At 36.3% G+C, this 22497-nt stretch overlaps 1 protein-coding gene across 2 annotated transcripts; it reads left to right on the top strand.

Moving 5' to 3' along the window:
* The first annotated feature begins 1740 nt into the window (after positions 1 to 1740).
* LOC141821048 (ubiquitin-conjugating enzyme E2-17 kDa-like) lies at positions 1741 to 22296 on the top strand. 2 transcript variants are annotated; one of them, XM_074708405.1, is made up of 5 exons: positions 1741 to 1887; positions 2009 to 2093; positions 3605 to 3732; positions 21361 to 21465; positions 21888 to 22296. In XM_074708405.1, the coding sequence occupies exons 2-5, from the start codon at positions 2024 to 2026 to the stop codon at positions 22029 to 22031; spliced, it is 447 nt and encodes a 148-aa protein (XP_074564506.1). In that variant the 5' UTR covers positions 1741 to 1887; positions 2009 to 2023; the 3' UTR covers positions 22032 to 22296. The 2 variants fall into 2 exon arrangements, with proteins under 2 accessions (XP_074564506.1, XP_074564507.1); XM_074708406.1 differs by lacking the exons at positions 21361 to 21465; positions 21888 to 22296 and adding exons at positions 12457 to 12561; positions 12940 to 13317.
* The last annotated feature ends 201 nt before the right edge of the window (positions 22297 to 22497 follow it).

Here is a 22497-nt window from a genome sequence, read left to right as displayed (position 1 = left end):
GAGATTTTCTACTATTTCCTCTATTTTGCTACTTCTTTTTGTTTCTATGTGGTCTAATTTGAGCATCGGAGGAATTTCGTTGAAATCTGTCTCAATCTCTTTCTAACCTTCTTTTTTTTAGCACAGTATATAAACAATCAATGTGTTATCCTAGTCTTAATTGACAATCAATGTCCCCAGGGCAATGGTGTCATGGTAGTGTAGGGATCTATATGCGCGAAAAATCGATTAAACCGCATATAACGCAGCGGAAAACAAGATTCCTCCAGAGATCCATGTGAAAAATCATACTCATTTTTATCAATTATCTACATGATCGAGTTTACCTTCGATGCGAGCCCTTCGCAATACTGACAGCAACTCTTGCCTGCGACGGTTGATGGATCAAGCGCGATCAATACGTTTGTGCCTCCACGGTATCCACACAAACACGGTAATAGGAGAAATCGAAATTGTGGTACTAGCCACAAGGTGGGTTTCGGCCAAGAAGAGGTGGAGAGGAAGAAGAAGATAATCAAGTGTTCATCTAGCATCTCAAAAGTCTCTTCATCCCTTTTTATATTCATCCATGGAATATAAAAGGTCATGACTCTTGCTATTCCATGGGTCAAACTCGAGTCCAACTCGAGTCTTGACCCATGAGTCCAACTCGAGTCTAACTCGAGTCCAACTCGAGTCTTGACTCATAAGTCCAACTCGACTCTAACTCGAGTCCAACTCGAGTCCTGATCATCTTGACTTGAGTCCAACTCGAGTCTAATCCAATCATCTCATGATTGGCACTAAGGGCTGACACTAACAGGTAAGACATCCAGATTGTCACCTAAGCACCTACGGTTCAATCCCCAGTTACGGCATATTTGTAGAAATTTTCCTCTAAATGGGGAGCGCAATCAAAGGATGTTGGGCGTCTGGGCTGGCCACTACGTGTACTTTCCGATTTACCCTGATGACCGATGAAAAATGAGATCGGGCCGGTCACCTCCAGAGATAGTCAATGAGGCTAATTGAGATTTATCATTTTTTTAATCGACAATCAATATCCACCTCATTCCGTCCCTGGGGCAATGGTGTAACGGTAGGACATCCGGGTTGTGACCTAGGGACTCGCGGTTCGATCCCTAATTATGGCGTATTTGTAGGAATTTTCCTCCAAATGGGGAACGCAATCAAAGGATGCTCGGCATCTGGATTGGTCGCCGTATGCGCTTCCCGATTTACCCTGATGGTCGGTGGGAAACTTCCGTGGGACTGAGCCGGCCACCCCAGGGATTGAGTCCACGAGACTGACTGGGATTCATCATTTTTTATATTGCACAAATTCCGCCCCAGAGTATAGTTAAGTTGGTTATTGCGGGGTAGATTTGTTGTAATGGATAAGAGTCGAATCTCGATGAAATTGAAATAATGCTCTACTTGTAATGATCAACTGTAGTTTTTTTATTTATCTCTTCATAGTTGGACGCAGGACCGATCATGTGAGCCCACTAAAGTGACAGATTCCATTTTTTTTTTTTTGTAATATATTGCACAAACTCCACCTTTATGATATAACTGAGTTAGTCACCCCATGATAAATTTATATAATTGAACAACAATCAAAATCCAACCGAAACAGTGGAAATAGCCTCCGATATGAGGCCATATTTGATTTTCTAATTTACTCCGGACGAACGCCGCCGCTAGAAAGCTATGGCCCCAATTACCCGACTTATTACACGACTTTCGTCACGAAGAGGTGGTATCCCGTCCACCGTGAGACGAGTCGGTTGGTGGGTCGTGTTGCAACGTCGCGTACAAATTCAGCTCTTGGTTCTTTCCCTTCTGCTTCCGCTTCCCAATCGCGTGCGAGAGAGATCGACTCCAGAATTTTCCAAGACAGTTTAGGTAATCGCCTCTGTTCCTCCGCTCTTGTTCTCGATCAATCGATTGTTGGTTTCTCTTCTGCGGTTTGATTCGCTGGTAATCGTTTGGATTGTTTTTCCTGCTTTTTCTTTTCAACTGGTAGGTCATCGCCGAATCCATGGCTTCGAGGCGTATCATCAAGGAGTTGAAGGATCTCCAGAAAGACCCTCCGACCTCTTGCAGCGCAGGTCCTTCTTCTTCCTCTTATGTTTGTTTTTTTTTCTGGATTATTTGATAAATTCGCTTTAGTTTCTTCATCTGATTCGGATTCAGATTTCTTCCCCTCTTTCAAGTTTTGTCTGTTGGAAACTCAGTTACGGAAGGAAACAACGTCATCTCTTATCTTCAAAGCATACACTGCTTGCTTAGAAGTTTTTAGGATTAGTATGTTTGTGTAAAAAGTTCTTCCTTTACTCGTTCTACAAATTATATTCTGCCTTCTCTGCCTTCTGTCTTAAGTGGTAGTGGTCTGGACATATGATAAAGTTTTATTGCAATTGTTCGTGGTATGTTTTTTTTTAGTAAACATATACAGAAAATATCATTTTCTTTTATCTGGAATGATAGTGGTCTTATTAGATGATAGGAATAAATGAATGCGTTTATGGTGGATAATTGCTTCAGTGTCCTACAAATTATGTTCCTATTTGTTATGGTAAAAATATATAACCAATACAGAAGTTTGTCAGTTTTAAATCTAGCTTGGACCTCAGTTGGAGAAACTGGCTAGAGAAGGCTTGGTTGAGAAGAGATTGATCTGGTTGAATAAGGTATTTGGTTTAGCTTGATCAAACTGTAAGGAGCTCAGATGAGGCAGGTTGAATTTTGACAAATGGCAGGCAACTTGGCTGAGATAAATTTGGTGGGGATAATTTGGGCTTGACTCAAGTAATTTGAGTTAAGGTTGAGTTTGGCTATGGGTAGTGGTGTGGCAGTTTGAAGTAAGAAGGATTAAGGTGGAGTGAATTTTGAGATTTAATCAGAGGTGGAGAATGTTGACTACTCCGAGGTGGTGATTAGTTGCCACCTGTAGCTTTGTGGTCTCCTGTGGTAGGTCCCTTTTTCAATGTGCCCTGTGCGCTCTTGCCCCCTTATATATGCCTCAATGTGAGTGCACATCTAATGCCTATTAGCTACGTGGTTGGACGAAAAATATAGTGCAAGTTGTTCCTTCAAATAGTTTTCATTATGTTAACTAGTCTAAGTGGACATATGTTAGCTTTTTGTTGGTTGAGTCTATAGAACTTAGATCATTCCCTGTTGGCTTTCTCAAAGAATATGTGCCATCTATCTAGGAGCCTTTTAGAATTAATGGATAATTTTACCAACCCACATCACTATTCATGTATCTTCTTTATCCACTTATCCGTGTTACCAAGTTGCTCATAGTTGCTAATTCCATTATATTTTGTATAAACTTTAATGAATGATAAAGTAACCAATTTCATGGAAAAATATAGAACATGGCACCTTAAGAATGACCCCAGGTACATACAGAATAAGCAAGATTATACTGCTCTTTGAGGAAACATTCTTGCTAGTTTATGAAAATGAGTAGTTAAATTCAATATACCAAGGATTTGAGTTGCTTGTGTATTTCTAATGTTGGTTTGGTTTTGGTTAACTTCTCAAGCTTCTGAATCATGCTTATCTAACCTTAATTTGTACAATCAGTTTCAGATTTTTTTTTGTCCTGCAGGACCAGTTGCTGAAGATATGTTTCATTGGCAAGCAACAATTATGGGTCCACCTGACAGTCCGTATGCAGGGGGAGTTTTTGTTGTCACTATCCACTTTCCTCCAGATTATCCCTTCAAACCCCCTAAGGTATTGTTAGCATAAGAAGCAAACAAAAGACTTGCACCATGACATCAATGTTCTAAATATAGAAACAGAAAACATGCACATGCTATGCCTTGTGTCTAACATATAATTTCAGTTTTGTTTCCTACCTGTTTTTAAGACAAATTAGTTAAATAGCCACGGATTTTATTGTAGGTTATAAAATCTTACCCAATGATGTTGTATAGTTTAAAATATATGCAAAGTGTGTTATATAATTCAGGGCATTGTACAAATCCTTTATAATGGGACACACATGGAAATATCAGTTTCTAGGGAACATATGTAGAAATTTGAAAGCATATTTGTTATTTTTTTCACATTAAGCTGATTCTTTGAAGTTGATTACTGCAAATTCCTGATGGATGCTTTAGCATATTTCAACTTGGATCAAGGAAGATGTCTCAAGCTTATGTAGATCACATAGATCCTATGCTTAGGTTCGATTTGGGCTATATAATGTATGGAATACATCTACAATGCCATGTAGGATCAAATGCAAGATGATGACTAAGTTGGTACTAACTGGTACTAGTTTTTTGTGTCTTCTACTTGTCCTTTATAGTAGAGGTATGTGGTGATTGGTACACTTTGTTCCAGACTATATCTGGAGCCAGGATTATACCCCATAATTGAACTGTTGATCCACACTTGAGAATCTAATTAATAATGTTTGCACCTCAGGCCTATATCAATCTATAAGTGATTTAGTTTATTTTTGTTACTGAATCTTTCTCAAAACAGTTGGTCATTAGTTTGGTTTCAAAGTATTGGTTTTGTTATATGGCATGGGAACAGAAGACAGCAACTTCTGTTCTGATCTTGTAGTATAGGAAACAATTTTATAGTAATCACAAGGTTTAGGTTGACTGGCTTTATATACTCATATTTAGATCATGAATTGAAGCTAAAAATATGATAACTTAGTGTTGGAGCAGAAACAGCACATCTTGATCATTTTAGACTGATTGCTGTGTCAACAGCCAACATGACAGCTTTTACCTTAAATCTTGATCAATGGAGCCTGAATGAGAAGATTAAATGTTTGAGATGCTTAGTTGTATTGGAAGAAGATGATCCATGGCCTTTTGTCTTGCAGTTGAGTTGCGGGACTAAAACCATTCTCATCAAACATCAGACAAGCATGTTGGACCAAGATCAGCATGCAATGATATGGAATTTTCTTATCCATAACATGGATGTGTTTTCCCTTTTCTTGTAGGATTCTTTATTTATTCATGCATTACAATCCCACAAGATTAATCAAGGATATATAGCATAATTACAGCTTTTATCATGGAGTATTTCAGAGCATGAAGGTCTATATTTGTATTTCACATGCTTATTATTATCATTGTAACCTAAAACATTGACCAATTAACATTGGCTATCTTATATGCTTTATTAATTAAGAAGATCATCTTGCTGTCATCTGCTACTATGGTTTTACCAACTTTTGGTGTTTCCAAGACAATGATACAGTTAGTCATGCAAATACTTGAAATTGTATCAAATCATAAATAGAAAGCACTTAAACTGTGCTTCCTACAAAGAGCAAACATTTGTTGGAGAGAATGAGAGTAGGGAAATAAATTTGTAGGGAAGGATAAGGAACTCCCAATTGTGTTTCCTTGGAGGGAAGAAAAGAGGAAAATAAAATCTTTCCCACTATTTCCATGGAGTGAAATGAAGAGGGAGGATAGGTTTATTTTGTTAAATGATTTTTTAAAAACAAAAAAATAAAAATAAAAAGTGAAAAGAAATTTTTTTTGCCAAAATTTGTGGCATCTAGGTAGAATTGGAACTTTTTGCTTAATTTTTAGGCAAAGTAATTTGGCCAAAATTAGGGATAGTGTTCTTGAGTTGTTTCCTTCCCTCTTTCCATTTCTACCCAGGCAATCAAAGGGAAAGGGAAGGGTAAATTAGATAATCTTTTTGGGGGTCATTTCCTTCTCTAAGTATTCTTGCTGAAGGAAACATGCCCTTAATAATTTGTTTATGATAGTAGAAAAATGGAAATTCCGTGTGGAGTTATATTAATAGGCATGCTATTACCATTAATTAAACACTTTGAACTCTGAACAATTACTCTATACATAAATGTATTTTTAAACATGCTAATGTCAGTCCCAAGTCCGAATGAAAATGAACGAAGATTGCACGTTAGGTTGCCAGTTAATATGGACTTTCAGGCAAATAGTCAATGAATAGATCCATCAAATTATTGTGTTAATGTTAAGATGTTTCTCGTAAGGAACGTGTTAAAGCGTTCGACTGTAATGCCTTGACAAGGACCGCTATATTTTCAAAAGAATTTGAGTATAGTGTCAAATATGCAAGAGTTTTCACACCATATGTTAGGTAAGAACAAATATTATAGAAAATCTAATTGTCTAAAATTTGGAACGTGAAATCTAGAAACACTTACTGGTAAAGCAATGGAGGTAGTAGATACAATGATTAGGAGAATTAATATTTTGTGTGTACAAGAGACAAAATAGGTAAGAGAGAAGACAAAGATAATAGAGAATTCGGGTTTTAAGTTATGGTATATAGGAAGTAGTAAAACAAGAAATGAAGTAGGTATTATTGTCGATAGTTTGCTAAATGATGAAGTAGTAAGAGTAGTTAAAAAGGAGATAGGATTATAGCTATCAAGATAGGGATGGTGAAAGAAATTATTAATGTAATTAACATATATGCACTTCAAGTAGGATTAGATGTATACACTAAATTTCAATTTTGGGTCGACTTAAATGAAGTATTACAAAATATTCTGCCAACTGAAATGATTTTAATAGGAGATCAAAATGAGCATGTAGAAATGAAAAATGAGAAATATGATAGTGTGCATAGGTGTTATGGGGTTGGAATAAGAAATGAAGGAAAACTATATTAGATTTTGCGATAGCATATGATTTTATACTAGCTATACGTTTTTTAATAAAAGAGAAGAATACTTGGTCACATTCAAAAGTAGGAAAATGAATCTTGTAAGTAAGTACAAGTAGGCAAGTAAAGAATCATAGTGGTGGAATAAGAAAGTATAAGAGAGTGAAGGAAAAAATGAACATATAATGTAAGAATCTTGTTACAACCTATAATGTAACATATACTTGTAAGAACGAGAAAAATTTTAAAACATATACAATAACTAAGATAGAGGTCAAGAAAGCAATGAATGAAGTTAAGAATGAAATTTTTGAATATTTATATTGAAAATTAGATACAAAAGAAGAGGAAAGAGACATTTATAGAATAGCTAAAGCGAGAGAGAAGAAAATAAAAATCTTATTCAAATAAGATATATTAAAGATAAATATAATAGGGTAATAGTAAATAATGAAGAAATAAAATAGCGATGAAAGAGATATTTTTATCAACTTTTTAATGAAGGTTTATGTGACCAACTTAACTTAGGTAATTTTAAGTAGGCCAAACGACTATAAAAATTTAAATTTTTATCTTAGAATTCAAATTTAAGAAGTAGAACAATCTTTAAATGGGATGCAAAATGGAAAAATAGTTGGATCAGATGATATTTCGATAGAGGTATGAAATATTTAGGAAAATAAGGTATTTTGAATGACTTACAAAGTTATTCAAACTGATATTGAAAACTAAAAAAATACATAATCAGTGGAGTGTTAGTACTCTAATTTTCTTATATAAGAATAAAGGAGATGTATAAAATTATGCAAACTATAAGGGTATTAAATTAATGAGTCATACCATTAAACTTTAGGAAAGAGTAATAAAAAATACTAAGGAAACCATAATGATTGAAAATCTATTTGGATTTATACTTGGAAGGTCGACAATAGAAGGTATACATCTTCTCAGACAACTAATTGAAAAGTATTGGGAACAAAAACAAGACTTATATATGGTATTTGTTGACCTAGAAAAATCTTATGAGTATAGTGTATATTGAACTAAAACAAGAGTCCCAAGGAGATTATATGAAGAATTCTATAAAAGAGAGGTATTAGTATAGTGTATATTAAACTAATTAAGGATATCTATGAAGATGTAATGATAAGAATGAAGACTTCAGGTAGATTAATTAAAGCGTTTCCCATAAAAATAGGGTTACTTTAAGCATCAATTTTAAGTTCCTATCTTTTTACACTAATCATATACAAACTCATTGGATATATCCAAGATGCGGTACCGCAGTGCATGTTGTTTACAGATATTGTTTTGGTATATGAAACACGTGAAAAGTAAATGCTAAATTCAATTTTAGCGAGAAACACTAGTAGTGAAAGGTTTTAGGTTTAGTAGAATAAAGACAGAATATATGAAATTTAAGTTTAGTAATATTAGAAGTAATGAGATAATTGTTAAGATAGAAAATGACAAATTATCTGTAACTGAGAGTTTTAAGTATTTAGGATTATTTTTGCAAAAGGGTGGAGGGATTGAAAGAGATGTTTTACATAGAATACAAGCGGGATAGTTGAAATAGAGGAGAATGTCAAGTTTCTTTGTGATCGTAAAGTACCTCTAAAATTAAAAGGAAAGTTTTACAAAATGACGGTTAGACCTGCTATGTTATATGAAATTGAATATTGGACTATGACTCGAGCACATGAGCCGAAGATAGGAATTGTAAAGATGAGAATATTAAAATGAATGTATAGATATACAAGGATGGACAGGATAAAAAAAATGAAAATATTAGATAGAAAGTCGGGGTTGCATTTATTGAAGGAAAACTCGGGGAGACACGTTTAAAATGGTACAGACATATACTTAGACGACCAATAAATATTTTAGTTAGGCGATGTGAAACTATGACAAATATGCACATCAAACAAGGTAGAGCAAGATAAAAAAAGTCTTTTAGCAACAATAAAACAAGATAAAATTTATTTAAATATAAATGATGATATAATAGGGGATAGAGTCCAATGACGTAAAAGGATCCATATAGTCGACTCCACCTAATGGGATAAAATTTGGTTGTTGTTATTATATGAATGTATTTTTACATTAACATGCATTTATTTTGTGTTTATTTGGAGAAGGGCAAGTAGACAGAAAGCAAATGATTTTAAGTCGAAGGGAAAAAAAAAGAAAAGAAATGCTGAATTCATTTCCTTCATTGGTGTATATTTGAAGGAAATAAAAATTTTAATGATTTTGAAAGTTTGCCAGTCAATTTAGTCTTATGTCATTTTCTTTTATGATGTATCTTAGGGTGTTAACCTATGGCCTTATGTCATTTTGTGTTGGGCTGGAGGTCATCTGAGGTGTTACCCATCTTGGTGAACCATTTAAATATAGTACATCAACCAACCTATGTATTTATCAACACTCTTCATCGAGCAATTTATTTGTGCATGCACCATTGATGCATCTTGGTGTACTAGATCAATGCCTCTAATATGTTCTTTGGTAAAGTAAATTCTAAGTCTCTATACAACCTGAAGCAAGATTGCTTTTGCCGAGCTTACATCTTAGATTTGTGATTGCTCTCTCCTTTAGTCATCAATCTTCCAATAATAATCTCATTGTCACTTTGTAGTGGCTCATCAACTATGGTCTTCTTCTTTATCTCTCAAGATTTCTTGAGCCCTACAAACTTGTTGAGGTGGTCTTAATCAGTTACTCAATCTTATGCTTTACATGCATGCACTCATTAGTGATGTAACTATAATCTTTGTGGTACTAATAATACTTTGGTTTGTCTCTCTTGTGAAAAGTTGATTGGATTAGAACATTGTTGGACAAATTCAAGTTCTGATGCTTGATCTCTGTGAGCATCTTGGACTAGCACATTGTAGAACTCTGATTGACTTATACTTGAGTGACCTTGATCAGTGTCCCTTGACTTTTGGCCTTTAAGGTTCTGTTTCATTGGTTCTTTGGTTTGTTGTGGTTGTAACATGGCCGCCTTGGCAAAACAAACATTGTTGGCCGTGTCATGGTGGTTTAGCATTTTCACCATCTCCACCATATTTCTCTGTAGGGTTTTCATGTAGTGAATGTATCTTGTGGGGTCTAAGTGCAAACTTATGTCATCTTGAGAACAATTTAGAGTTACCATGAAACATGCATAAAGATGTCCATAAATTTTTAGAGGAACTTGAAAACAAATTGTCCACACAATGCGATAATGTTATATAGCTATCAACACTTCTAGCTACCTCGGTGTTGCCGATGAAGTCTTAAAATCTTGTATCACCTCTTCGAAACATATGCAAACCTTTGGAGTATTGTCACATAGCAGTACATCAAATACCTCGCATAAGGACCTCCAAGAGTTGAAGGTATGACCATGGTTGGAAGGGTTGGTGCTACCTTTGTGCGTCTCTAGATTAGGGACTTGAAAGGGCAATGGCTCTCGGATTCAATGGTTAATGGGATTCTAATGACATTCTTGGCACTTGATCTTGGCTCAGGTTTGTCTCATAACAATTCCTTGACCTTGTATTTGTTTAGTTTGAGAAATGCTTTGATCTATATCCAAGTTGTAGTTGTACTCATCCTTCTTCGACTCATAGCTGCCAATAGTTTTGTAGTTGAATGAGTTCAATGTTTTATTTTCTAGCTCTTTCTTTTTCCATGCCTTCTTGATCAAATCATAGGTATTGGAATAATGTCTCATGAACTCATAACAAATTGAAGATAGAAATCAGAAAAGGCTAAATCAATAATATGGAAGATAAAACATAGGTTTAATGCTTAGCAAAGCACAAAATTATATGAGATAGAAAATGCTGTTTCAATTGTAATCTTGGTTTTGACATCTTCAATCAGCTCATAAAGTGTTTTCTTCTTCTTTTCAGCTGTAGCCATCATTGTAATTGGGCCTCTATTGATGTATTATGAGTCATGGAGAAGTTTTGGAATGGAATGCTCCTTCCTTTCCATTGCATGACCTTTTCTCAATTCACATCCTTAGTATGCTTGGCCGCAACTAGGTCTCCATTTTTGTCTCCTATAGGATCACATGTTGCTTTGTATTTTCATAGTGTTAGGCTTCTTTAGTGACATAGACAAGTCATTTTCAGCCTTAGTTGCTTTTAATTTGACAACCATCATCATTCTTAGTAGAGAGAAAATATCATTCTTTTCTTTCTCTAAACCTTCATGATTTATTTTTTTGTGTGGTGAATCAAACATTGATCTCTTATTTTCTCTTCTTGGTACCATATTCGATGGTGTTCCCAATTCATTAAGGTTAGGGCTTAATAGAGAAAAATAGGCTATTAAATTTTATTGCCTAAGATGATCAACTTTCGGCTGTATCACTTGAAGGGCCTTTTCAAATTCGGTCAATGTGGATACACTTAAGATGCTATGGCGATATCTTATGTGGAAGTTTTTGTTTGCTTGAGGTGGATTTTTGTTTCATGCACAGTAAAGTTAGCTTAGATCATCCAAAGTAAATGAGTCTTACTCAACTTCTTTTGACTCGCTCTTTAGGAAGTTGATGCATTGGTTGGACTTCTCTTCCATTATGCTGAAAAAAATAACTGTCTGACACTATATATAATTCTGCCTATTTATGGGCACTAGAAAAGGCACTCTAGCTAATTTTGTGCTAAATGTAGTGTTTGGTTGATCGCGCCTTCTTTCCACAAGTTGTGCCGCATTTGTTGTTGCAGGAATCTCTTACAAAATAGCATAGCATGGTATATCTATGGGAGGATTTGAAGTCTCATAGTCTACAAGAACACTGTATCAGATGTGAGAATGAGCATGATACAATATTACTTCACTTTACTGAGTAAAAAGTTATCGATTCCATGAACCAAGTTTTCTCAAAAAGGACCATAATCATTGGAGATGCATGCAAGTTCATTGAATGACCATCTTTCAGCATCATCTGTCATTCAGAACTTTTTCTATAACAATTGGCTGTTACCAACGCCCATACAGAGTAGTTTATTTGCAGGCAAGCACAAGCACCTGTAGCCCTGTGGGATATAGTAGAAGATGCTGCAATTTAGCTGAATCAGAACTGTAGAACTAAACTGGTTCATCCATTCTTCTTCTTGAGGAGGATGACTGATTCTTTTCATTTCAATGAAATGGCATTGTTCAGTGAATATTGTAGTTATTCAAGGTGGAAACGGTTGCATTCCTGTTGTATCATGGATACCAGTAGATTATTTTGTTCAAAGGAAAAGAAGGGTAGAAAGATGAAAAAAGCCTTGTATGATTGAGTAGGTTTTGTGGCTGTGGCATACTGTTTTCTTCCCATTTATTGGAATTATAAACGTGTAGGTTCAGAGACAAAGACCTGCATTATACATATTTATGGTTTTGTTACTACTTAGCTCATATGCCATGAAAAGATTAATTACATGACAATCTTCACCAACATGTTTTGCTGATCTTTCTTCTATTTCAATATTTGTTTTAGGGTTTGCACAATTATTATTTATGCAAAATATCATCATCATTACAAAAACGGGAGAACAAAGGTAAAAAAAGAGAAGCAAAGTCACTTTTGCATTTAATAAAATTGCATTATCCTAACCTGTTTCGTTGGATGATTTGTGGTACCTTTGATACAAAAGCCTGGCCGTAACATTTATGGAAAATATTAAAAACGTGGTGAAGTTCTCCCCATGTACTGCAGCATCTGCGTCACTTGGACATCATGAGATTTATTTTTCTGGTTGATAACCCAAGTTAATAAGCATCCATTTAAGAGTATCTCTGAGTTACCCATCTTATTTTCTTCTCCAGGTTGCTTTCAAGACGAAGGTTTTTCATCCAAATATTAACAGCAACGGAAGCATTTGCCTTGACATCTTGAAGGAACAATGGAGCCCTGCATTAACTATTTCCAAGGTTCTTTATTCTTGGTATCACTTAATCTATAACAGTTTTGGTTGCATTTATTTTGCAATGAAATGATCATATTTAAGATTCCATTTAGGGCTGGTAATTCTCATCGATATGGTCTGGACTATGTGTGACCTTGGGATGCTTAATCTATGTGACCGACTAATAGTTTTCAAATGGTTTTCCTGTTCTCCAAATGGTCAATAACTTTCAGTAGCGCCATCAGTTACTATAGATGATTGGTTCAACAAATATAAAAATGATTCTTGTGAATTTGCTTGTCTTTTGTTTGCATCACCCTGAAATTTTTTATCATTATCTTTCCAACACTTGTCTTATATCATCGTGTAACAAAATAAGCTTACAGGTAATTTCCTGTTTCAGGTGCTGTTGTCAATCTGTTCCCTCTTAACCGATCCAAACCCGGACGATCCGTTGGTTCCAGAAATTGCTCACATGTACAAGACAGATAGGACCAAGTACGAGACTACAGCAAGGAGCTGGACCCAGCGGTACGCAATGGGTTAAGGTTATGATGGGAAGATGACTATTGGTGGGTTAAGTTATGGTGGGAAGATGACATTTGATGGGCATCTCTATTGTTTATGTGTTCAGCCTGATGTATGTTTCATTGCAAGACTGTTTATACTCAAAATATTTCACCAATTAAAGAGGTCATCAAGTGAGAACTTAAACTCTAAGCACTGTGTTGTATCTGACTATTCTAAGAAAATTTAAATTTGGAGTTTCGGTTTTTTTTTTTTCATACCATCTGCATTGTATTTGATTTTCCATAAGCCGGCGTTGGTAAGAGGTTCATTGAATTCGGTATTTTACAATTTACTACAGATTTTTCAGCAGAAATAGATCCCCTAGTGCTCGGAAATGTATGATCCTATGCCCTTTTCCTCTTTTCTGGCATCTACAGATCTGTTATTTTGATTTGCTTTTCTACATTTGATCGATTTGCCAGATCAAAAATTATCATATTAATGTATTTTTATTAGAACATTTCCTCTATTTTTATAAGTCTTATCTATTTAGTTTTTATATCTCTGGTCACCATCGTGTGTAGGTGGCAATTGAGCCGGGCTGCCCAAAACCTTGCTTGACCTGACCTAGGATAGGCCTTGCCTGATAAGAGCGAGAGCTAGAGTATCGGGTCTAATTTTGTTAGAGGATCGGCCGGGCATAACCCGGAAGTGGGCCATGTCTAACCCCAAGCATGGAATTGAGTTGGGCGTGACGGTTACGACGTAACAGACGGGACATAGCTAGGTTGATTACGACGCAGCATGACGGATTATCTTTTTTGGTGTGACTCGTGCCATGCTCTTATAGTTTTGAAAAGAAAAATGACTAATTCAGAAATATTTTGGTCAACTTTAGTTTAAAATTATCAAATTGATCTATTAAAAATTTTATTTTATTTATTTTATTTATAAATAGCCTCCAATTTTACCCTCATTCTTCATTCAAATAATTCTTATTCTTACCACCATCCATTTACTCTAAACTCACATTCTTTTTCAGTTTTTTCACAAATCATAATTTTAATATTATTATTAATCTCTTACTTTATTCTTCATAATTTATTATGGGGGCATCCATAATGTCATAAGCATATCATCACTCCAACGATCCATTTCTTCATGTCGAGATAAACTTTAATTTTATATTTTTATTTATATAATTTTTCATATTTTTCTTAAATTTTTGAATAATTAAATAATTACTAATATTTTGAATTAATATAAAAGATACAATAGTTGAAAGAGACGGAATAAAATTTTATTTGTTCAAGAAAATTTTTACTTGTAAATTTTTCATTGAAATTAATCACCTTGCTCGTGTTAAATAAAATCCCACAACCCAAGTGATGATGCTAAAATGTGCTAGTGATGACGAGATGACAGTGATGATGTAGAAATCTACCAATAAGGTGGATGTTCAGATGGAAGCACAGTCTGGTTTAAATAGGATGATCCATTTGGATAGTGTGACCTGACCTGACCTGACCTGTGTGCATTAGAGTAAATGTTAGAGGACACCAAAGGTATCTGACAAAGTCTCTTTTATACTTAAGTCGCTAGAGGTATAATGAATCTCAAAAAAATTACTAAGGTTGGAGAGAGACTAGCACACACCGCCTTTATATGGGCACCTATGATCTTTAGGAAATAGTTTGGTATTTATAGAAGTAATGAATACGGAGCATGGAGGGACCACATAGACGTTGTGGGCCACTTCTGCTTATGGTCACTACTAAATTGAGAACTCGAGGAACCGAGCTAGATGAAGAGCTTAGGAAGCTCGGAGTGCTCAAAGGATAGAACTTAGGGAACTCAAGAAGCTCGGAGTGCTCATGTCAGGAGATTCATGTTCAATTCAACAACAAACACATTCTTTTACAACCAATCTAAACAAGAACATCGTTAATTCATATTGTTTAAGTACAACACATTAACCAGCCAAATATACTTGGTTACCCTCAATTCAATCCAAGAACATAATCACATTAAGAATAAGTTATACCATTATCCATTGCAAATATCAAATAACTAAGCTAAACATCACATTATGTTCCATTCTACAACAATAAATAAACCTATCAAGTTCCATTACCAATAATAATAAACCAACAATATGTTTCATTACCACAATTGCACAAGAATCAATTCATTTATAACTCAACCATTCAACCAACAATTTGTCATTTCTTCTATTCATCCTAATCAGTATCAATTCAAGCATCATAGATCATGTAACATTCAACAGATGAACAAAACAAAGGATCAATAGGGAGTTTTTGACAAATAATTGGAACCAAAATAAAATAAACAAATGCTTCAACATAACAAAGTCAAATAACAGGTTAATTGGGTTGTGTTGTTCCCGGATCAACTCAGAACAGAGCAAACAAAAACTTTGGTGGAATTTCGCCAACAAGAACGTATCTCACTGGAGCTGGACAAATCTAGCAAGAATTGATTGGAGAAGCCAAGATCCAGAGCTCCTTCCTCTACCCTAACCCTTGTTATCCACGAACAAAGAGTTAGAACGAAGGAATGGAAACCCTTACCTTGATTCTCCGATGGATGAAGGATGATCAGAGCCGAACAGAATCTCCCTCGCGTTCGCAACCACATCGACGAAGTCAACCTCTGCTCGGAGCTTTGATAGACGCGGAGGGACAGAGAAGAAATCCAAAGCTAGACTACTATCGGAGGGCTTCTCTACTTGGCAGAAGACCGTTGGCCACCAATCGCTAGAGTTGAACCACCCATAGCGACCGATCCACGACCGACGGAGATAAACAAGTTGTCGCCGGAGCTGGACCACTTCAGCAAGGACTCCTACTGGTTGTCGGCGCTCGTCGACCTCAACTCTTGCTGCCAATGCTCTGTGCCGATCGGGAAGAAGAACGGAGAAGGGAATGCATGAAGGAGCTCAGCAAGGAAGAAGAAGATCGCGCGATGTGGAGAAGCTACAGGACTCACGATTGGGAAAACCCTAGGACAATCGGTTGTGGTTCGCGACTAGGTGTTTTATTAATGTCTATTTGAATCTCTTGAACTTCACAAAGTTCTAACTTAGCTCCCACTGTTTCCTATAAGAGAAGCTCTTCCAGGAATACGATATGACGTGAAACAAACACTTTTGTTCCATGAGAGAATATAATTAGTAACCCATCGTTTCTATTTAGGATATCCAATAGAATAGCATAGATAAGCGAGGTTTTACTGTTTTCCGTCGCACTACGGTTTCAATTAATTATCAAGTTTCAACCAATAATGTAGTATAGAGTTAACCTGAATCGTCTCTCAAGGAGCCACTACAATGCTTGCAATTTTCAAATCTAATGAAATTTTATATGTTGTGAGAAAAATAAAAAGAACTAAACTAATGCATGTTTTGGGGGGGGGGGGGTTTAGATGTGAGGAATAATAAAAACTCAACCACCTACTTTCTCCTAATAATCCTAACTATCCGGAATCGAAATTTCAATTAACTACACTCTAAACATGGCTAAGAAACAAGAACGAACAGAAACGAACAAAAATGGACAACATGAACAAAGTAGGACAGATTTGATACGAAACATAATAAAATTTCTACTAGGCAATTCAACAAACTACTTGCATTCAAAAAGGAAGAATTCAACAAACTGTAACAAAGTAAGGAATAACAAGTAACAAAGTAACAACTGTAAGGGAATTAAATTAATATCAAAAGAAAGTGCAATCAAACAAAAGGAAACTGTAAATTGTTGAAATTGGTTGTGAGGTGTGCTGTCCACTCGCGCAGGAGGAAATGGAGGGACTGCTAGGCTCTATCCGATCGGCTAGAGCTTCCGCAGATGGCTGTGGAGCTGTGGCTGAGGTACTGATGGCTTGAAGGAGCTGCTGTGGCTTTGTGGCTGAGGCGTTGAAGCTGCTGTGAGACTGATGGAGAGGGGCGTGAGATGCTGATGTGAATGAGAGAGATGGACGTTGGTGGGGATGGAAGGTGAGTGGGAGGGGGGCAGCGTGTGTGGAACTGATTGGTGGAGGTGTTGTGAGGGAGGCGTTGTGGTGAGTGAATGGCGTGAGTGGAGTGGTGATGGGGTTGTGTGAGTGGAGGCTTGAACGTGAATGGAGAGGGGGCGTGAGTGAGTGGTGGCTGTGAGATTGGATGGAGGCGTTGTGGAGATGTGGGCGGTGGGAGATGGTGGGCGTTGGAATGGTGTGAGGCGTGGGGAGTGGTGAAGGAGATGAGCAGAATGGGAGTGATGAGGGAGGTGGCAGCGTGGTGGATGAGTGAAGGTGGGAGGTGGAAGGGGCGGTGGAATGAGCGTGAGGTGGATGAGTGAAGGTGGGAGATGGAACGGGCGGTGAAGGTGGATGAGGGTGGCGGCTAAGGTTTGCTCTAAAGGAAGAATGCCTCATCCAAGCCAACTTGCTTCCTCCTCTAGCTTCCTTAGTGGGTTGGATCCTTTGTGAGCCCATACCCAAATCCGAAATGAGATGAGTTGAGATTGAATCCACATTTAGATTGGGCTATCTTCACTTGGTTTGAATTTGGTCCAATTTCATGATCATGACCCTTCAGGTCTCCTACAAAAACACATAAAAAATATTAGATTCAATCTAAAATTTGTAGGAATTATCATTATAGCCCAAAATAAGTCCTACTCATAAAATGTGCTAATACTTAATAATTACACAATGAGAAAACCAAAATATTAAGTATTTCTATTATATTTCATACAAACATTATTAGATGCTAAAGTAACCAGTTTAATGGAGAAATATAGGACTTGGCACCTAAGGAATAACTCAGGTACTTACAGTATAAGCAAGAAGGAAATTGTTTATACACGATAGCTCTTTGAGGAAATATTCTTGTTAGTTTATTCTTCAGTAAATGACTAAGCACAATTCAATACAACCTAGGATTTGACTTGCTTCGTAAACTTGGTTGCTTCTTTCAGCTTGCCGAAGCTTCTGAATCACGCTCATCTAAACTTAATTTATACAATAAGCTTCAGCATTGGTGCTGATTTTTGATGTCTGCATGTCGGTCGCTGAAAGATATGTTTCATTGGCAAGAACAGAATGGGCTCCCACCTACAGTCCATATGCGGGGGGAGTTTTTGTTGTCACTATCCACTTTCCTCCGATTATCCCTTTTACCTCCTAAGGTATTGTTCGCTGTTCTAAATAAAGAGAAAGAAAATTTGTACATGTTATCTTTTTCTGTGTATTCTTATAATTTCAGTTCTTTTTCCTATCTAGTTTTTAGATAAATTAGTTAAAGCGTGCATTTCAATTTAGTTAATAAAAAAATTATCCAATGATGTTGTATAGTTTAAAATATATGCTAAAGTGTGCCATATAAATGGAGGCCATAATGTACAAATCCAACTATAATGGGACACACATGGAAGTAAAGTTCTCAGGCGTAGATGTGGAAATATAAGCTGATCTTTTGGAGTTGATTACTGCAAATTACCCATGAATGCTTTAGCATATTTTCTATGACACAACTTTTGTGCTTAGACTGCATTTGAGCTATATAAGGTGTGACAAACATTCACTAATGATATGTATAATCAACTGCAGAAGTGTGTTATATAATGGAGGGCAACATGTATAAATTCAAGTATAATGAAATATAAGTTCCTAAGGTGTAGATGTATGATACCCGATTTTGTTCACAATCTACCAGATTTTTTGAAGCTGATTATTACAATCGCCAATGGATGCTTTAGCATATTTTGACTTGGATCAAGGAAGATTCTCAAGCTTGTCTAGATCATAATCTGACACAGATTTTATACTTAGGTTGCATTTGTGCCATATAACCTGTGACAGACATTGCCAATGCAGTGTAGAATCAACTGTGAACATGATCGAGTTGTTGGTTCAAAATTAAGAATATAATTAACTCCATTTAGCATATCAGACTCATATTGTGGTATAAGAGATTTAGTTTAATTTTGTTGCTCAATCTCTACTCCAAACTGTTGGTATATTAGTTTGGTTTTAAAGTGACAGCTTTATTACGTGGCATAGGAGCATTGAGATCAAGAACCTATTCCTGATCTAATAGTATAAGAACCAATTTTATAATAATCATGAGGTTTAGGTTGGCAGGACTACAAATGGTTCTTCTTGGATTTCAATAGTGAAAGGATTTCAAATGATGGGTTCGACACTTGCTCGTTTTAGCTCTAGATTCATATCCCATACTAGTTCCTTATTTCCTTGTTCCTTCAGTCTAGGATATACTGTGATTCATAACCCATCAGCAGTGGGACTATCCTCCTCTGACTCATAGCCACCCTGAAGGTCCTAATTTTACACTTGGAGGGCCTCAGTTTTTCATTCTCTAGCTCTCTTTCATTTTTTTTCTTGTTCTCTCTATCAAATCCTAGGTATTGAGTTATCATTTTGATTTGTCTTTTTATAATTTGCTGAGCTTCTTCAGTAACACGAATAATGTCGCCCTGATCCTTAGTTGCTTCTTGCTTCTGAATTGAAAAACGTCATTGGTATTAAGAAAACACTGTTATCTTCTTGCCTTGGATCTTGATGATTTCTTTTTCTTAGTGCATCTAGCAAATCAAGCATTATCCTCTTGTCTTCTCTTCTTTACTCCATGTTCCACTGCATTCCCTAGACATTGCCAATCTGCTAAAGTTAGAACAATAGATAAAACTAGCTTGCCAAATTTTATTACTCTGACTCAGACCAAAATATGGGCTTGTAGCCAGATGAGTACTAATTCGATTGAGGCCATTAGGGGCTTGTGGAGATTCCCTGAGGTGACTGCAATTTGGTTGTAGTGTCTGAAAGGGCTCTTTGAGCTTGATCGAGGTGGATACAGTTCCTTGAGGTGCGTGGCTTGCCGAGGAGGGGAGACTTAAACACTCGTGGCTTCTTCTATCTCTTACTCTTCCGGAAGCTGCTTGACTCTACTAAGGTTAGTTGTGTTGTCTTAATGAGCATTGTGCTCTAAAAAGGCCCCTAACACTACCTATTCATAGGCTTTGGAAAAGGCGTTGGCCAATGTTGCAGCACTAGTTGTCATTCTTTGCTTGATTCCATCTTTGTGCCTCATTGGACCATGCTTGTTGCTCTGGACCAAACACATGGTGGTGATTTAGAGTGGTTGTTCTCATATTAAATATCTATTCCTGCTTCATAGTAATACCTCTTGGCAGGAATCTTCAACACAAGATCACAGCATAGTGATCTTCATTGGTGTCCTAAGCCTCAAATAGATTAAAGCCTTGCACATAGCTTCACTTTTCTGAAAAGTTGCTGTGAAGCAAGTGTTCCCTAAAAGGACCATAACCCTTTCAGATACAAGCAAGTTCATTGAAAGTTCATCTTTGATCATCAGCTGTCATTCAGAACTTTTTCTGGAGCAATTAGCTGATGCAATTGCCATGTAGAGTAGTATATTGGGTGGCAAGTGCAGCAGTTTTATGGTTCCTACAATCCTGTGGGAGATAGTAGAAGATGAAAAATTTTAGTTGAATCAGAAATGTAGAACTAAACTTGTTTAATCCTTTCTTCTTGAGGATTCTTGATGCTTTGCTTTTGATGAAATCCTTTCTTCTTGTAGAATGTTGTAGCAATTGAAGTTGGAAATAGGTTGCACTCCTGCTGTATCATGGAAATCAGTCTGAAATTATTTTGCTCAAAGTAAAAGAAATGGTTAAATAGAAGAAGAAAACCTTGTATAATTGAGTTAAATTGGTGAAAGTTTTCTGCCATATTTCTTCTATTGTGCATTTTTTTCCTGTTCTATTGGAATTATAAAAGTTGGCTTAGATGCAAAATCTGGTTTATACATTTTGTAGTTTTTGTTATTCCTTTAGTCCTATGCCATTATGGTGAAGATGAATCACTTGACAAGTCTCACCAACATGGGTTTGGAAATCTCTCTTCTATTTCAACATTGTTTTAGAGTTTACACACTATTACTTATGCAAAATATCATCACCACAAAAGGGTAGAACAAAGGTAAAAAGAAACAAAGTTGTGTTCACATATAATGCAGTTGCATTATCCTTGCCTGTGTTGTTCTGTGAATTATGGAACTACCTTCGATGCAAAACCTGGGCCATAACATTTGTGGCTTCATGTTCTGCTTATGGAAAAGATAAAAACAGGTGGTAAACTCTCTCCATAGGCTACAGTCTCTGCTTCACTTGGACATCATCACGCTTATCTAGTTTTTGGGTTGATAACATTAGTTGGCAAGCGTCTATTAAATAGTTTCTCTAGTTAACCATCTTATTTTCTTCTCCAGGTTGCTTTCAAGACAAAGGTTTTTCATCCAAATATTAACAGCAATGGAAGCATTTGCCTGGATATCTTAAAGGAACAATGGAGTCCTGCATTGACTATTTCCAAGGTTCTTTATTCCCTCTATTGGTTATTCTTTAACAGTTGTGTTGTATGAATTTGTAAAGAAATGATTTCCATTAGGGCTCGCTGATAGCCATGGATATTCATTCTATTGACTAATTCTACATTTTCTCAGCCTGTGCCCTCTACCCACATTAAAACTATGTTTGACCTTGGAATGCTTAACCTATGTGATCGATCAACAAGTTAAAGTTGTTTGCCAGTTATCCAATTTGCCCATAACTTTAGTAGTGTCTTTTGTTGCTTGAGATGATTGTGGCAACAAATAGATAAATGATTCTTGTGTATGTGTTCGTCTTCATCACTCTGAAAATCCAAGTTAAATTGACTTTCCAACACTTGTCTACTACTAACCTGTATATCAATGTGTAACAAAATAAGATTTGAGGAGGAAATGTTCTATTTCAGGTGCTGCTGTCCATCTGCTCCCTCTTAACTGATCCAAACCCGGATGATCCGTTGGTTCCAGAAATTGCTCACATGTACAAGTCAGACAAGAGCAAGTATGAGACTACAGCAAGGAGCTGGACCCAGAGGTATGCAATGGGTTGAGGTTATGATGAATATTGAAGGGCGCTTCTATTGTCTATCTACGGTCGACGCCTGAAGTATGTTTCGATGCTAGACTGTTTATTTGTAAAATTAAAAGTAATCAAAATATTCACCAATTAAGAGGGTTTAAGTGGTTTCTACAGCAATGAACTAGATTGTTTATTTGCTCAAACTAGTAAGCACTGTGCTGTATCTGACTATTTGATGAAATTTCTAAAGTTGCAGTTCTGGTAATTTCATGCCATCTGCATTCTATTTGTATTCATATTTGTTGTGTACTTGTCAAGTAGATTTGTACATTATTAATAGCTTTCTGTTTCATAGAGAATGGTTAGGCTCTGTTTACCCACAGGGTGGATAAAAGAGGGTAATGGATTAAGGGTGGAAAAAATGAAAGGAGAGAAAAGAGGGAAGGAAAAGAGCAACTCGCAGCCACGATGGCCTGGTCGCGAGCTTACGGCCAAGC

Source organism: Curcuma longa, chromosome 2 (genome assembly GCF_044706935.1).
Source record: "Curcuma longa cultivar G26 ecotype Majalengka, Jawa Barat chromosome 2, ITB_CL_G26_1.1, whole genome shotgun sequence".
Classification (NCBI taxonomy): Eukaryota; Viridiplantae; Streptophyta; class Magnoliopsida; order Zingiberales; family Zingiberaceae; genus Curcuma; species Curcuma longa.
Note: the sequence above shows the minus strand (reverse complement) of the source record. Positions and strands in the feature narration are given on the sequence as shown.